This window comes from Moschus berezovskii, chromosome 24, assembly GCF_049115385.1.
Source record: "Moschus berezovskii isolate FMDL1 chromosome 24, NW_MosBer_1.0, whole genome shotgun sequence".
Lineage (NCBI taxonomy): Eukaryota > Metazoa > Chordata > Mammalia > Artiodactyla > Moschidae > Moschus > Moschus berezovskii.
This window is the reverse complement of record NC_142483.1, coordinates 16,196,701-16,214,625: the sequence shown is the minus strand read 5'-3', so window position 1 is coordinate 16,214,625 and position 17,925 is coordinate 16,196,701. Positions and strand designations below refer to the sequence as shown.

At 41.7% G+C, this 17,925-nt stretch overlaps 1 protein-coding gene across 4 annotated transcripts in view; it reads left to right on the top strand.

Annotated features, from left to right (window-relative positions):
- ARHGEF3 (Rho guanine nucleotide exchange factor 3) overlaps nucleotides 1–17,925 on the top strand; it is a 319,599-nt gene that overhangs the window by 290,990 nt on the left and 10,684 nt on the right. For all 4 annotated transcript variants that reach the window (XM_055414115.2, XM_055414114.2, XM_055414117.2 and 1 more), the window contains 5 exons: nucleotides 3,703–3,873; nucleotides 7,154–7,216; nucleotides 9,743–9,839; nucleotides 10,002–10,078; nucleotides 15,259–15,516. In XM_055414115.2, the coding sequence (XP_055270090.1) occupies nucleotides 3,703–3,873; nucleotides 7,154–7,216; nucleotides 9,743–9,839; nucleotides 10,002–10,078; nucleotides 15,259–15,516 (666 nt within the window). The remainder of the gene's footprint in view (nucleotides 1–3,702; nucleotides 3,874–7,153; nucleotides 7,217–9,742; nucleotides 9,840–10,001; nucleotides 10,079–15,258; nucleotides 15,517–17,925) is intronic.

Sequence of the window (17,925 nt, the reverse complement as noted above, 5' to 3'; positions counted from 1 at the left end):
ATAAAAATATGTTCAATCCTATGTTCAGAACATGAAACTGAAATTAAGATGTATTTTTCCACATCAGATTGATAATAATATCATGTTGATGAGTGTGTAGGAAAGGAACTATCATATGCCTTTCTGGAGACTATCAAGTTGAACAGACTCTTTGAAGGTCAGTTTGGCAGTACATATCAAACGTTAAGAAGTGGATACTTCTCAGACCAAGGAATTCTATTTAAGGAATCTTCCTTACAGAAATACCAGCACAAATACCTAAAGGATGTTCACTGAGTCAATTTTTATAATAGCCAGACACTGGAAACGATTTTAATGTCCATCATTGTAGGTTGATTAAATCCATGTGGTTCATCCAGATTATAGGACACTAACACTGTAGCCATTAAAAAGAATGGGTGATTTAAGAAGTACAAACTATATAAATAAGCTACAGGGATATATTGTACAGCACAGGGAACATAGCCAATATTTTATAATAACTATAAATGAAGTCTGATCTATAACATTTTGAATGACTATGTTGTATACCTGAAACTAATACAGTATTGTAAACCAGCTGTACCTCAGTTTAAAAAAAATACTGGGTGACTTCAGGATGATGAAAATGTTTTCAAACCAGAGGTGGTGGTTGCATAACACTGTGAATGTAGTAAAGCCCACTGAATTGTTCACTGTAAAAGTGGTTAGTTTCATATGATGTGCACTGTACCTCCATAAATTCTTTTTTTTTTTAAGAATGAGTCTTATAACATGGAGAGACATGTTGTTGAGTGAAAAGAGAAGACGTCGTGTTTTCTGTGAATGTTAGCAAATGGATGGAAAAGGTTCAGAAAGATCTCAAACTTACAGCAGTTACTTCTAGAAAGTGGACTTAGAAGAATGAGGGGATTTATACTTAATTTTATATACTTTTATATGAAAATTCAAAGTTAGCATACAATACTTTCAACCCGGTGGTGGAGAGGGGAAATTTGAAGTTGGTCAGGGACTGAAACCATAACAAAGAAGGCGATTGATGCTCTCAAGTGAAAGTGGAAAACGTCTTTCATTTTGAATCTTCCTTTTCGTGTTTTCCTCTCTTTCTGCTCTTCAGTTCCCACCCCAGCTGGCATCAGAACCGCAAACTGAGATGAGAGAGTCTCTTGATGACTCACTTTGCTTGTTTTGACCTTTCCGTGCCTGTAGCTAATTGATTTTTAGTGCTGGAGGAATCTGCGAGCATTAGTCTGGTCACTGTTTATTATAAGGCCCTGTTTTCAAGAGATCCCAAGGATTTGCGAGATACTGTTAGTGAACTGTATTTGGAGCAAGTGCTTTCTTGGCCAGCCCTGGGCTGGCCTGGTGATCGTGAGCTCATCCATGAGCCCAGAAGCTCACAGACACCTGTGCCAGCCTGCAGAACTGTGTTGCTGTTTGAAGCTTCTTGCTTCCAGGAAGTTGTGGTCATATTCTGAAGCCCCTTGGCAGTCTCTTTTTAAATTTTTCATATTTGCTCATTATCCTTGATTGATGAAAAATTGTAAACTAGGTAAAAAAATACCCATAATGTAATCAGACAAAAACAGAATTTTGTGGCGTTCCTTCTGTATCTTCGCTCATGTATACTTTTTCATAATTATAAAGTGTTCATGTACAGATTTGAATTCTGATTTTATTTTGACTTACAAAGAAGGGATTTTTAGCTATTAAAACTATCTCAAAACAACAACAACAACAACAAAAAAAAACCCACAGAACTATCTCAGAATTGTCTTAATAGCTAGATAACATTCTATCAAGCAGATGTGCATGTGTGTGTGCAGGCTCTTTGTGACCCCGAGGACTGTAGCCTGCCAGGCTCCTCTGTCCGTGGGGATTCTCCAGGCGAGAATTCTGGAGTGTGTTGTCAGGCCCCCCTCCAGAGGATCTTCCCAACCCAGGGATCATACCCAAGGCTTCTCCTGCGTCGACAGGTGGGTTCTTTACCATAGTGCCACCTGAGAAGCAGATGAATTCTAATGTACTCAACAATGTTATGGACAGTTCTCTTAAAATATACTTTCTTAAATTTTATTGTTGAATCTCAAAATATCTGAAAGCTACCTTAGAAGGTCTCAGTGATGATGGCTCATATTTCACATGCAAAATCAGTTCCTACCCTCAGAAGTTTCTAGTTCAGATGACCATAAGTAATCATGAAGTGTGATCATCACTATATCAGAGATATGTCCAAATAGTTCTGGGAAAGGATGGGAGAACATTGGTACAGGCTCCCTAGAGGAGGTGTTTGCATTATACCTATCCCAAGGACAGTTCGGAGTTAGCCAGCAAGGCAAGGAAAGAAAAGCATTTCCAGAAAAAGAAGACTGCTTGAAGGAAGCACAGCAAGTGGCAGAGCATTACATTTGGGGCACATCCGGCAGATAACCGCGTAGAGCTGGAGAAAAGGGGGCTCATGGTTGAGTGGTAGGAGGTGATCCTAGATGTACAGACTGTGGTCAGATTACAAGAGGACTTCAGTGCCCAACTAAGGAGGTGGAACTTCACATTCAAGGCCATAGACATGTGACCACAGCCATGGCAGGGAACTCTTGCTAAATAAGAATGTGACTTTTGAGCACAGCAACAACCTCATTGCTTTGGCAGCATTTCCAATAAGTGTGTTGAAATCTTCTAGGATGAAGGCTGAAGATGATGCACTCAGCTTTCTTCTTGATCATTTGCATTTGTCAAGAGAAAGCACCGTGCTAGCCACACGGGAAGACTTTGGATGATTAGACCACCCCAAAGTCTATGAGAACCTCTTTGGAAAATAAGAAAAATAAGGCGAGGCTGCTGTCCTTTGCTGTCAGGATGGTAATTGACAGAACCGCAACTGAGGTGAATGGAAACCGAAGCGGGATGTATCAGCCCCTTAGTCTTTGCGGGGCTCTTCCTGGCTTCAATCACACTGAGATCCAGCAGCTCAGATGGCGTTGGTAGAGCTTGTTGCTCCCTTCCTCCCCACCTGGAACTCTCTCCTTCTTTCGTTCTGTATGTCCCTTTATGCTCTCCTGTAGCATACACAATATTCTGTGTGACCAGAGTGAGTTGCTGCAAGGAACTGCTGCTTCTGTTATCTCTTAAGCTTACAGTCCTGTTCTTTCTCCCATGGAGCACACAGCAAATTCCGGGGAATTAGGTCCCCTCTCTGAAGCAGGGTGGTGGGGTACACTGATTGGTCAGGTCTGGGGGAGTCTGCCCAAATGAAGTGAGAGGGGTTACCTGAGGAGAGTGAGCTGTGTTCCCAGAAGGAGGAGAGTAGGCCTACTAGCCAGATGTTGGATTGGTTGGTTTTTTGAAGAACATCCACTTCTGTTAACCTTTGTTCTTCTCGAGAGCGGAGGTGTCCACTGGAAGAAAGCAGAGCCCATCCCTTGACTGAGAGCCGCCTGTGCGCACGCATTTGACCTGAAGTGCTCTTATGCTTGGTACACAGGGTTAGGTTAGCCCAGTCTCGCAGAACGGATACTCCCAGCACGTCTCTGAAAGCGGCCCCTTGCCCAATTTTCCTTAGCACGTAGGCGAGAGACAATGCCCTATTTCCCACGGGCCTCGTGGCATTTTCCTCTCCTCCTTGCACATGTCTGATTTATGTTCTGTCAGTGACAGGAAGCCGCTCAAATGATCCACCCAGTCCTGCTGCTGTGCCTGTGACGGTTTGTTTTTCTCATTGTTCAGCGGTCCATCAGCTTCCGCAGTGAGAGCCGGCCCGACCTCCTGGGCCCCCGACCCTGGTCCAGGAATGCTGCCCCCTCGAGCACAAAGCGGAGAGACAGCAAGCTGTGGAGTGAGACCTTCGACGTGTGTGTCAATCAGATGCTCACGTCCAAGGAAATCAAACGGCAGGAGGTAGGCTGGGGCCCCTGGAGTTGGGCGTGTGTTTGGAACAAGGTGCAGTATGGGTGAGAGCCAGGCCGGCATCTATGCCGCCGTCTCCAAGTGAGTTCTTCACCGCATCGTTAGGAGGAGGACGAATGGGGATGTCAGACCTTGTAAGGAACTGAGAAGCCAGCATCCAGCTGGTTGGGTATGGCCCTGACTTAAAAAAAAAACTGATGTGGGGACTCCCCTGGTTGTCCAGTGGCTAAGACTCAGTGCTCCTAATGCCGGGGGCCCATAGGCTCCATCCTTGGTCAGAGAACTAGATCCCACGTGCCACAACTAAAGATCCCACTTGCTGCAACTAAGACTGAAAGCAGTCAAATAAATAAGTAAATATTAGAGAGGAAAAAAAAAAGAAAATGATGTGAAAATCTGATTTTACAAAGAAGGTGAATCAGAAAGTATCTGCTTAGGATCCTAGCGTTCACAGAAATAATCACATTAATTATATCTTAATAGCACCTTCTGGAATATTTTTAAATATTCAGTTTATGAAACTTTGATCCAGTTTTATGGAAGACTTTAGTATGGAATGCAGTTAATTTCATTCCCTATAAATTTTCTGCATCTATAGCTCTAGATGGCTATGATAATATTACTTTATAGGGAACTTGTCATGTGCCAAGCTGTGCTAAACACTTCAAAAGTGTATCATCTAGGGAAATCCTTGGAATATCTTTTCTAGTAGAAAACCTGACATTGGCAAAAGGAGGATTTGAGAACTTTCTAGGTTTTTGACTCAGCAGTTCTTTTCTAGGACTTTATCTGCCAGGCATACTTGTACATAGATGAAACAAAGTACATGTAAGGTTATTCATCACAGAAACATTTAAAACTGCCAGAAAGAACCCGAACATCTATTATCAAGGCCTGGTTCCATAATGAATGCCCATACCTTCTGTAACTATAGAAAACAAGAAGTGTTGGCTAAGTGGATAAAATAAGACACAAAGTATGGTGTTACAGTATGGTACCACTTATGTAGAAGAAGGAAAAATGAGTGTGTGTGTATGTTTGTGTATTTGCATGAAAGTGAAAGTCGCTCAGTCATGTCCAACTCTTTGAGACCCCATGGACTGACTATACAGTCCATGGAATTCTCTAGGCCAGAATACTGGAGTGGGTAGCCTTTCCCTTCTCCAGAGGATCGTTCTAACCCAGGGATTGAACCCAGGTCTCCTGCATTGCAGGCGGGTTCTTTACCAGCTGAGCCACGAGGGAAGCCCACGAATATTGGAGTGGGTAGCCTATCCCTTCTTCAGTGGATCTTCCCAACCCAAGAATGAAACCGGGGTCTCCTGCATTGCAGGCGGATTCTTTACCAACTGCGCTATGAGGGAAACCCTGTATTTGCTTATAGACACATAAAATATTTCTGAAAAGACATACAAGGAGCTGGTAACATTGTTGACTCCTGATAGGAGAACTAGATGGCAGGAAGGAGGAGAGAGGGAAGTTTTCACCATGTGGCCGTTCCTATACTATGAATTTTGAACCATGTCGATGTATTATCTATTTTAAAAAATGAATAGATAATTTAAAAATAATATGTACACTAATAATATCATTTGCAGAAATATTAACAGTGGTAAAATTTTAACAGTGGTTAACAAGATGATATTGTGGATGATTTAAATGTTTCCTGTTTATATTTTTCTGTGTTTTCCCAAGTGTGAATAGTGTGCTTATATAACTTGGACTTTCTGACAGTAGGACGGAAAGATGGGAGGATTGGTTCTGCAGATGAGATTATTAAAGTACGGGGTCACCCACCTAGAAAGTTGCAGAAGTGGGATTTGAACCCAGGTCTGTCCTACTCCAAGGGCCACGGTCTTCATGCTTTCCACCCACACAGATGCCTGCCCACCTTGTACCCCACTATAGCTTCTGTGGTTCTCCTCTCCTGGGGACCACACTGAGCTCTGGTGAAACAGACATACAAGGAAATCTGAGGAAGGTCCAGTTTCCTCCTCCAGGGGATCTTCCCAACCCAGGGATCAAACCTGAGTCTTCTGCATTGGCAGGCAGCTTCTATACCACTGAGCCCCCTGGGAAGCTCCCAGGGTCCAAGTAAAAATAGTTCATTGTATTGTGCCCACCCACGTCCTGGACTTGACAGTGCTCTATAGTTATATAAGGTGCCACCAATGCAGGAGGCTGAGTCATAGCTATACAGATCCTCTCTGTATTATTTTTGTAACTCCTCATGTGAGTCTATAATTATTTCAAAATAAAAGGTTAAACAAAATATAGAGTACCAGGAGGTCATGACGTGGAAACTTTACTGGACCTTGAGAGGGGTCACCATGCAGTGGCCTCCAGCACAGTGTCCGGCCTCCACCTGTTGCCAGGGAGCACGTTCATCACCCCACTGTTCACCAGGCCCAGGGATGCAGGTGTTCTCCATGCCTGCTGCCTTCTTCCCTTTAATTCAAAACACATGCTGTAGTCCCTGAACTATCACCACAAACATGCAGTCCTTTAATAACATTAAGTTTGCCAACAGTTTAGACTCTTAGGTGAAAGTAAAAGACTGTTCTGTGCGTCATAGCTCTTAGATTAAGATGGCTTAATAGAGCCAAGTTAGAGATGGTTCATTTACACACATTTTCACGCAGCCAGCTCCTGTGATTTTATTTATTGTACAGTGTGAAGGTGAGAAGTAATTTAGAATGAATTAACTTTACCAGACATTTAGAGTGATAAAATATTGGATTCTTCCTACAATGCAGCCTTAACACAAGTGGCTGATAGGAATAAAGCTCTCTGTTGAAATTCACTTTCTATTGAATAGAAGGGAGACAAATTGTGATGGCCCAGTTAATAATAATTCCATATCCATCACTGAGAACAGACCCTGTATCATTTATTATGATTGCCATTCATAACCAAGACATGGACTCACAACCATGGCTCAAATTCTAATTATTTCACCTAAAATAACTCTGTCTTGTTCAGCTGCATCAAAATTCTGTAAGTGAAAGATGACTTGTCGGATTGGAAGCATAAATGGAAACTCTTTTTCCCACAAACAGATAAGCACATTACACAGAAGTTTTGCATAATTGTTTCTTTGTAGGTTTTAGTCACTAGATACAATTGCTTTGGGTTAATTTAATGTTTTAAGAATCCTGTAAAAATCCTGAAGAAATAAGTAGATTTGGGGCTTTGAGCACTGGCACCAGCATCATTTGAATTTGGTCTCATGAATGAAAGTTCAGTAAATGTGTGTTATCTTTCCTTGCAGGCGATCTTTGAGCTTTCTCAAGGAGAAGAAGATTTAATAGAGGACTTGAAATTGGCAAAAAAGGTACATTCAAATCCAGTGGTCCTTTGAGTCACCTCCTGCTTATTTTCCTCTGAGTAATTTCACAGTTGTAAGACTGTACTTTATGATCACTCTTTTTATAACTAAGACAGGTCATAAAAAATTGAGAAGAACCTACAAACCAAGTAGTAAGGAAAATGGCTCAAAGCAAGAAGGCTCTAGAGCTGACACCTTTAGGGCTGGCACCTGTGCATGTCTCTAACACACGTCGAAGAATACCTCATTTTAAACAGAAAGTGTTCATGAGGCCTGGCTTCACATGGATTTCATTGGCCTAGAAGTCTCACAGGCAGGACTCCCTCAGTCTTGGGAGAGAATGTGCAGACGTCTGAAATTGGAATGATGTCTTAGAAAGAAAGTCGTTTGAGTCCCGTAAGTGGGTAAAGTCGTTTATGAAGGCAGTTGAATACTGTCTTATAAGTTAGGGTCTTTCATATGGAAAATTGTCTGTAATCACTTTGTGTGTGGGAAGGGAGAGGAAATTCATGCCTTGTAGTCTGGATAATCTTGACAGCCATCCTGCCTCAAAAACCTTTCCATTCCATTGTCCCCGTGGAGGCTAAAATCCAGACTTCTTCCTGTGACACTCACAGCTTTCTCAAAAAATTACAGGGTTGGAAAGACGCATCCCTTCTTCTACGTGTCCTTGTGTGTGTGCATGTGCTCAGTCATGTCCCACTGTTTGTGACCCCATGGGCTATAGCCCACCAGGCTCCTGTGTCCATGAAATTCTCCAGGCAGGAATACTCATGTGGGTGCCATTTGCTTCTGCAGGGGATCTTCCCGACCTGGGAACCTAATTTTATGCTAATATCAAGTCCCGTCTGTAGCATTCCTGAGAGATGGCCATCCGAGCTTTTGTTGGATACAGCCAACAAAAATTGAGTTTTGGGCAGGGCTGAAGGTGAAGAAGATGGGGAGGACAGAGAAGGCATTTAACTCTAGGGGACCTCTTGCTGGTCATAAGTCCAGCTCCGCCTTCCTCCTCCAAGATCAACCTCCTTACCTTTTTCACTTGTATCCTTTGCTTTACTCGTCCTGCCTTCCTGCAAACCCCTCCCTTTCATTTCAACCGCCCATGTCCACCTGTCCTCCAGAAGCAAACTCAAATCCCAGTTCATTCAACAGAATTTACTACCTCCTTCTCTGTGCCAAGCACCTCATCTTTAAAATATCCTGTAGCCAATCCACCTCTAATTCTCTAATCTACTAGAGCAGTTATCATCTGGTGAATTTTTGCTGCCATGTGACATCTCTCCTATTTTTAATCTTAAACTATTTTTTTAACATTAATTTTTCCACACCTTTTTCTTTAATCTTCCCAGTGAGCTTTATAAAAGTCCTTGAAGGCAGGGACTGTGCAGTCTCAGTCTTTGCAGTGCCTTGGGTATAATTGTGTATGCATGTATTCATGATCAACCCAGTCAATCCTAAAGGAAATAAGTCCTAAATATTCATTGGAAGGACTGATGCTGAACCTGAAACTCCAAAACTTTGGCCACCTGATGTGAAGAACCAACTCATTGGAAAAGACCCTGATGCTGGGAAAGATTGAAGGCAGGAGGAGAAAGGGAAGACAGAGGACAAGATGGTCAGATGGCATCACCGACTCGATGGACATGAGTTTGAGCAAGCTCCGGGAGTTGGTGATGGACAGGGAAGCCTGGCATGCTGCAGTCCATGGGGTTGCAAAAAGTCGGACACAACTGAACTGAACTGTGGTTTACTTACCATTATTAAGAGGTGATAAGATTGGTAGAGATTTTGCCCTTTCTGCTTCAATTTCATAGTAAAGGATGCCAAGCACCTTTTTCCCCCTTCATGGTTTAAATACGGACTGATTGAAAAATAACCTGCTGCTGCTAAGTCGCTTCAGTCATGTCTGACTCTGTGCGACCCCATAGACGGCAACCCAGCAGGCTCCCCCATCCCTGGGATTCTCCAGGCAAGAACACTGGAGTGGGTTGCCATTTCCCTCTCCAATGCAGGAAAGTGAAAAGTGAAAGTGAAGTCGCTCAGTTGCGACCCCATGGACTCCTCAGTTGCGACCCCCAGGCTCCTCTGTCCATGGGATTTTCCAGGCAAGAGTACCGGAGTGGGTTGCCATTGCCTTCGAAAAATAACCTAGTGGTAACTAATTTTGTACACAGTGGGAATTTTTCAAGCTGCTGGACCTTCAATAAAGTTAATTTTTAAAACATTATACAAATCAAATCTGCTCTATATTTAGAATCCGTGCCCTTTCTGAGATGTAAGATATACTAGGGGAAAAAAAAGCTTGAAAAAATCAGCTTTGGTTTATCAGCAACTGCAAAGGCTGAAGGCAATACCAGATTCTCATCTGCTCCAACCACACCCATCTGCTGTTTGTGCAGCGTTCTGGGAGAAGTCACAGGGGAAAGCCAAATACTCTGTTACTGCATAGGACCTCTCAGAAGCCATTTACATTAACAGCTTGCTTTTTCTGATTGTAAATGTGTGCTTCCATCTCTTGCCCTTCTTATGCAGGCCTACCACGACCCTATGCTGAAACTCTCCATAATGACAGAACAGGAGTTGAATCAAATTTTCGGAACACTGGACTCCCTGATTCCTCTCCATGAAGGTATAATTTTCTTCCCAGGATGAGTCGTGACTTGTAGCATTAAATGAGTTGTCTTATAACAAGTCACGGTTATGTAATAACATGAGTAACCCAGACTTTCCCAACCCTGTTCGTATTTTGAGTGCCTAACAAAATAAGGACTCTTGTTTGTTTTCTCACCAGACCTCCTTAGTCAGCTTCGAGATGTCCGCAAGCCTGATGGCTCAACTGAGCACGTCGGTCCCATCCTCGTGGGCTGGGTAAGAAAAGTTCTCTGGCTTTGACTGAAGATGATTTTCAGTAATGTCAATGGAGTTTCATTTTAGCTGGACTTTTTTTATAGGCAAACTTTTGGTTTCACATCAGAAAAATTAAAATGGCAAGTTTCTAGTATAATTTATCATTATATTTATTAGCCTTTATTGCCTAATGGAAACAGTTTTTTTCTTATTATAAATGAACTGCATTTAAAGATAACATGGCCTTTGTGCAATAAAAGAAGTAAAGGCACACATGAAATTGTTACTAGTTTCACATCAAATTAAGTAAAACTAATATTCACATCACACCAATTACAAATATAGCTATTACCTCTTTCATTCTAGTGAAAATTTAAGGGCAGCTTCCTGTCCGTCACTAAGAAAGCTTTATTCATGCTACAAAAAAAATTTTTTTTCCTTATGGTCAAATGTCATTTCATAAGCAAGGTAATAACTAAATACTGTTAATGTTTAGCATATATCTGATCCTAAGTAACTTCTTACGAGAGCTGGGTATTATGCTGATCTGTACCCCAACATAACCCATGCCCTTTCATAATTGAAGAAATCAGTTGTGACTTTAGATTATGGTGTCTATAGATTTTTGGTTCTGGGGCTGAGTTGGTGTTTTACTAAGCGCTTACAGTGGTTATTTAGTTGTAGTTTATTTTAGACAAGGTACACACCTTCTGTTTTGCCACCGGCCCACTGCTCCCTATTATGCATTTCTATTTCCCTCTGCAAGTACTTAAGTGTTCCACCCCTGCCCCAGGTGTTTTTCATTTGTTATGAAGCAGATAATGAAAGCAGATTACTTTGAAGACTTCTTCCAGGCAGTATTTGGTCCGTCTGATCCACACAGTGTTCCAGAATAGGCAGGAAGTACCACAGTAGCAGTGCTAGAGTCATTCCACTATTGGAGAGGGTATGCAGATTATAAATCCTATTACCATGTGAGTTCTGTTTATCCAGTTACACTTCATTTGTATTTTAACCTTCCTAAACCTTCCAGCAAGTAAACTTCGCGATTGATCTCTTTTCTTACCTTAATGCTTCTCCATTACTGCCTTAATCAAGAAACTTTGACAGTTTCATGACTTAGCTTTAGTCCAGGAGTCAGTTTTAGCACTGAGGCTGAAATATCCCAAGGGTATCTGAAAGTCAAGTAATGTTCTAAGATGAATAATTTAGAGAATGTGCCTTAATATTTCAAGAGAGATCATTCATCTTATTATTTTTTTTAACTTTCGTTTTATTATGAGCCCTGGTAGATTTCTTAACTTTGTTAGCCCACAAAGAAATTTCTCTAAAGAGAGTCAGCCAGCTGGAGACAGAGGAGGTGTAATGAGATGAGAGAGTCTGCCTTACTGTTTCTTAAACTTCTTCAGTCTGTGGACTGCTTTGGTGGAGAAGGAACAACTTCAGGATGGCACGATGATGCCTGTGTTTTTGATGAGACAGCAGTGTAGAACTACAAGGTTTCCTTAGACATCATATACAAATTGTCTGTTCATGCAAGAAGCAAAAATGAATGCAGTTTGCCTTGTTACTTTTCTTTTTCTGAAATAAATGCACTTTTGTTAGGAAATTGGTTTGATTTGAGGGTAGGTTTTGTAGTCCTCTTACACCAAAGACGTTTGACCATGCCAGTTCATTGCTGTCTGGACACTTAGACATCAAATGGGAACTTGCAGTTTGAAGAGCAGCCTAAAATGACACAACTGGCCCATTGTTACCAGATCTCATGGGAAATAGTCCTTATTTATCAGGCCTGATGAGCTGTTAAATGTTTTCCCTCTCTTCATTGCAGATGTGTCCGTGCGAGTGGGAATTGTAAACCAAGGGGTACATCTGTTTGAGTTCTGGTCTCTTTAACAGAACAAAATAAACATCTTGGTAGACTTTGAATGAGAAAAGTCAAAGCCCATTCCACCCATGAAAAATTGATTTATTTCCCCCCAAAGGAAAAAAGTGGGCAAAAAAGCTCTTTTAAATAAGTAATCCTCCCAAGTGGGATTGCCCTGACCAGTCCTTTTGACCTTAAAATGAATCAATTGCTTTTACTTTGAAGACCTTAAAGAGAGTGGTGGGTTTTTTTCAGGGAACCACCTTCATTATTGGAAATCAGTAACCATGGGCTGGCCTGTTCTCATAAGCCTCCCTTTCTCATAAAGAAACAACTTCCCAAATTACATCTTCATGCTAACATTTTTTCAGTAATAAAATAATTTATCAGTGCTACAGAGCAGCAAGTTCTCATGTTAATTTGGATTCTAATTAAATTTTCATTCCAAAGAGAGAGGGTACACGGAAGCAAAAAAAAAAAAAAACTTTGTTCTATCACTTCTCATAATGTTAGGAACGTAGAAAGAATTTGTTTAAAAAAAAAAAAAAGAAAGCGTTTCCCTTATAAATTCTTGATAGTCTAAAAGATGGGGAGTACTTCAGAACTCTCAGGGGTTGTAGGAAGGACAAACACACATCAGACTGGTTTTGTCTCCAGCTAAGCAAGTAGTTTTGCTTCTCTAAACAACAATTTCTTCAATAAAAATATTTTTGGAGTAAATAAAAATTGCTGCTGCTGCTAAGTTGCTTCAGTCATGTCCGACTCTGTGTGACCCCATAGACAGCAGCCAAAGACTCCGCCGTCCCTGGGATTCTCCAGGCAAGAACACTGGAGTGGGTTGCCATTTCCTTCTCCAATGCATGAAAGTGAAAAGTGAACGTGAAGTCGCTCAGTCGTGTCCGACTCGTTGCGACCCCATGAACTGCAGCCTACCAGTCTCCTCCGTCCATGGGATTTTCCAGGCAAGAGTACTAGAGTGGGTTGCCATTGCCTTCTCCGAAAGTAAAAATAACTAGTAGCTACCAATTCTTAACTGGGAACCAACTTCCCGTTAATGCTTTTTATCTGCCGTATCTCACCATCTCACTAAAAGAGGACATTAGTATGTGCGTTTTGTAGGTGAAGAAAGGTTTCTGAAGGGTCCTTTGACTAGTAACTGAGTTAGGTTTTGAGTGTGATTCTCCCTGTTCTAGAGTTATTGCACTGTATTTGGAAACCAAGATATATGTATTCTTCATTCCCTATCTGGTTATAGATCACTTGGTGGCTTTTTCTAGCCAGTGAGCTGAACCAGATAGTTTTTCAGGTTATGCTCAGGAAATGAGGACCCTGTCAGGTGTGAACACAGGACCAGAGACAGATTTGGTTGCCATGGCAGCAGGGGCGGCATGATCAGAGAGAGTAATGGCCCACTGGATAGCAAGAGACAGCGTGGTTGGGATTCTTAACTAGATTACATCTGATGTTTACTACTGATTTGTTTCTCCATAATGAAAACATTGGGCATTTCCAAGTCTTGTTAAAAGGCAAGGAAGTGGAAATGAAATTAAGAGGGCCTGAGTCTCTTTCTAATTAAGTCTGAAGATCTGAATTATAAGCCACAGTGCCACATGTGGGGGGTGTCTGTGTGTGTAAGTCCCAATTATTATTACTTTCAAACACAACATAGAGAAAATAATTTCTGCAGCCCTTTTAAACTCAAATAGAGAGGTTTTCTTGTTTTCATTTTCATTTCATGTAAGGAAGGTAGACATTTCCAAGAAATGTTAAACTCGACAGTGAACTTTTTAAACTTGACTTCCATGGTATCTTGTCTGATGTCAGTCACTGAGAAAATAACTTCGATAAAAGGTGTAAAACAAGCAGCAGAACAATTCAACTTTGACCCGTTGTTCAAATGCTGCTGCAACTTATTTTTAAGCTGAATTCATAAACCATCAAATATTATCTAATCCATTAAACATTCATTTATTGGTTCATTCAAAATACAAACTTTGTCTGCTGTATAGTGGGCCTAGTGCACAGCACTGAGGATGCAAAAATGAAAGACCCTCTTGCCACCGTCTCACACTGAATCCTTCTACACAACAGGCGTTGTGGTAGATGTGACTTCCTAGTCCAGGGAGGGAAGCAAACACTGCAGGACCGTTGGCTGCATTTTATTGCCTCTGATGACCTTCTGGAAGCTGACAGCTTGTACATGAGGGTGCCATCATACGGAGGAGTGGAAAGGGGAGATGAGCAGCTCTTTCACTTGTGTCAAAGACTTGAGTCTTTGACCGTGTGTTTACACCTTGCGACTAATGGGATATGTCAGGGAAATTAGTATTTTGCTGGAAGGAAGGTGGTGGACTCAAAAGTGTTCCAGCATCTTAAAATTTATTCTTTGCATAGGGCTTCCCTGGTGGCTCAGTGGTAAAGCACCTACCTGCCAATGCAGGTGATGCAGGTTCAATCCCCAGGTGTGGGGAGGGGTGGAGAGCCCTGGAGAAGGAAATGGCAATGTTGGCCCTCCCGTATTCTTGCCTGAAACATCCCATGGACAGAGGAACCTGGCAGGGTACAGTCCACAGGATCACAAAAGAATCAGCCAGGATTTAGTGACTAAACAACAACAGTATTCTTTGTATGGAATTGTGATATTAACCATAAGGTATATTCTGGCCTGTCAGAACTAATTTAAAAGACGTTTGTAAATGCTTTCTGCATCTAATTTTTTACTAATTATACTTTTAACTTCTTGGATTTCTTTATAATTCATCTGCCTTGGAATCAAGTACTTTAAAACTAATGTAGGTAGAGTGCTTGCTCTGGGCCATGCAAAGGTCTGGGCTGTGGGGTCTGATTCCTTTCTTTTTGTGCCACCAACTCTTCTAGATTAGTTTCTTATTAATAATTTTAAAAGAACCCTTATTAAAAAATATTTTTTCCTCTCACCAGATACTTATGAAAGTTTAAGACAATTCTGTATGTGTATGCAGTAATCCCCATTTAGGAAAATTGTTAATTGTGTGCATATACAGTAATTCCAATTCTTTTGTGTCTAGTTTAGATGGACAGAAATGCAAACAAATTACTGAGGTCTTAATAATCAAGAAAGTAAACATGCCACTAAGAAAATAACTGTGCAAGCAAGCCGGAGCCTAAAGAGCTATCTGTCTATTGCCTGCCATTTTGTAGATTCTATGTGTCTCCTCCAGCCATGCAAACAGAGATGTTGGACAGGTCTGGAGACCAGTTAGGCTTTGTTCAGTCCCTATGAGTGATGTCAGCGTATAGCTTCAGAGCATACTTATTTTAATGCTGCACTCCTCCTTTCGTGTTCCTTTCTTAGCTACCTTGTCTCAGCTCCTACGACAGCTACTGCAGCAATCAAGTAGCTGCCAAAGCTCTGCTGGACCACAAAAAACAAGATCACCGAGTGCAAGATTTCCTGCAGCGATGTTTAGAATCCCCCTTTAGCCGAAAACTAGATCTCTGGAATTTCCTGGATATTCCAAGAAGCCGTCTGGTGAAATACCCTCTGCTTCTTCGAGAAATCTTGAGGCACACACCAAATGATAATCCAGATCAGCAGCACCTGGAAGAAGCTGTGAGTTTCTTTCTTTCTCCCCTTGATATTTCCCCAGTGGCTGTAAGATTGGGTAACTGTGAATGAAGGGTCCCTGGGTACCAGGACATAGGAATCTTGAGTTCAGGGCTTGACTCTAACATCGACCATGTTTTGATTTTTGTCAATCAGTGCTATTTGTAAACTGTGAAATGCAGTATTTACATGAAATGCACTCTAAAGTCCCTTTGATTCTAAAGTTTCTTGATTCTGAGTAGGTGACTCTGTAATCTGTTTGTTGCAATTCTTGATTATTAGGGTAAGATCTCTGTAGAGATTTTAAATTGAATAGCTTTGTGTAGTTAGCAAATGGAAGTTGCGTTTTGCCTTTTACCGAAGCCCATTTGTGAAGTTAGCACCCATTTGAAACCCAGCTGTCCTTGGCCCCGGATTGACACATAGTGCCTAGTCAAATCTACTCACCAGCGACTGTATTGGGTATGGGGCTGGGTGGTTTGGGAAATATGGAGTCTTCCCTAGCAGCAATGTAAGACCAGGAATAATCAGGTCCGTGTCATGGGATGTGGTGAACTGTGACTTTCTGCCTAGAGAGCTCAGTTCTGGTTGCAGTGCTCTGCAGGACAGGGCAGAGGAGATGGCAGGCCAGAGGAGCAAACAGCCGGGGCAGAGGTGTAAAGAAATGACAGGGTACATCATGCCAGCGAGTGCCATTGATCAGTTTGCCTGGGGTTGATAATAGTCAGAAAACAGCAAGAGAAGGGACTGAAGGTGGTGGTTCACATTGGGTATACCGTTGTCAATATCAGTTTGAGACCCTTTTCCTTTCTTGGGCTTTTGTTTCTTAAGTAGCTTAGATTCAGGTTCGAATTCCAGTGCCGTCACTGACAAGCTGTGTGATCTTGGATATGTAACATATCTGTAGCATGGGGGATAGCAGAGACTAGGGACAGGGAATAAAGTTGGGAGGATGTTGCAGTGGTCCAGATGCATAGTCTTGGAAACCTGCTCAGGGAGTTAGCAGTGAGGATTCAGACTAAGGGACCAGTTCTAATAATCCGTTCCCTGACTGGATCTGGGACAGTAACAAGCTGATAAACAGAGGTGAGTGGAAAAATCAATCAGAAGCCTTGAGTCTGAGGACCAAACTGCCTATCTCTTCCCAGAGAGGGGCTTAAAAACATCGGGTTGGCCAAAGAGTTTTCTGTAAGATGGTTCGGGAAAAACCCAAATGAACTTTTTGGCCAACTCAATAGTAATTAGTAACAACAACAGTAGTAAATTGTAACAGCAACAGCAGTAGTAACAGTAATACCTGCTGACATGTATTGAATACCTAGTAAATCAGCTTTATGTGATTGTCTAATGGGTTACGTATCTTGTTTAACCCTCATACTAACCTATGAGAAAGCTGTTCATGTTAGGGCCATTCTCCTTTTCCAGATGGGGCGTGGGGGCATTAAATAACTCTCCCAAGTCTGGGCCAACAAGTAATGGAGTTGATATCCAAACCTAATCAGTGTAAACTGCCAGTCTTATGACTTTTCCACTTCTTTATGCTCCTCTGCCACAGAGCTGAAAGCCTGGCTACTTTTTAAAGCCCCTCTTACCTCTGGAACTACAGAAATCTGTCGGCTACCAGGCTTTATGGAGGGCCTCACCAATCCAGAGCTGGGCCAGTTGTCCTTGTAGGGACAGAGAAGAACAGGAAAGAATCTCTTGATTCACAAGGTGTTTGAGGTGGCTGGCAGGCCCAGCATACAGACCAGCCTCCCAGTACAGCACAGCGGGGAATGCAGGCCTGAGAGGAGGCCCAGCTCACTTCTTCATGTCTGTTTTTATTACTCGGAAGAGCAATACCGTGGCCTCCTCTCCATATTTCATCCCAGCAAGTGTGTGGTCTGTAGGAATGAGAACAGGGAACTCAAACTAGTCTAAATAATTACTTTTGTGAAGAACACAAGCCTACTCTGAGTTTTCCAGTAAAGATTTCTTCTTTTTAAAATGCAGCATGAAAGAATAATGCTTTGTTTAAAAAAAAAGCCAGTAAGCTAACGTTTGAATTTAAAAACAGATAGATAAGAATATGATTGTTTGCAATACACCAATTTCCTTTTTTTTTTTTTTTCTTCAAAAAACCAATTTCCTTAATGCTAAAATTCTTCAGGCAAATTTGCCAAGTTCTTCACACAAATTTACATTTGAAGCACGGTATACCTGCATTTGAAAATGTCTGCAAAGCAAGTCTTTTAAATGTCCATTTACATTGTATAGGCACAGCAATTTTTTTTCCTCTTCTTTACAAAATCCTTGTGGCATTATCCTGGATGAACAGAAATGTTTAGCCCTGTACTCTTGAATGCATCATGAATATTTGATAACCATAAAATCCACACTACCATCGTATCTTGGCTAATAGGTTCCCTGAATAAA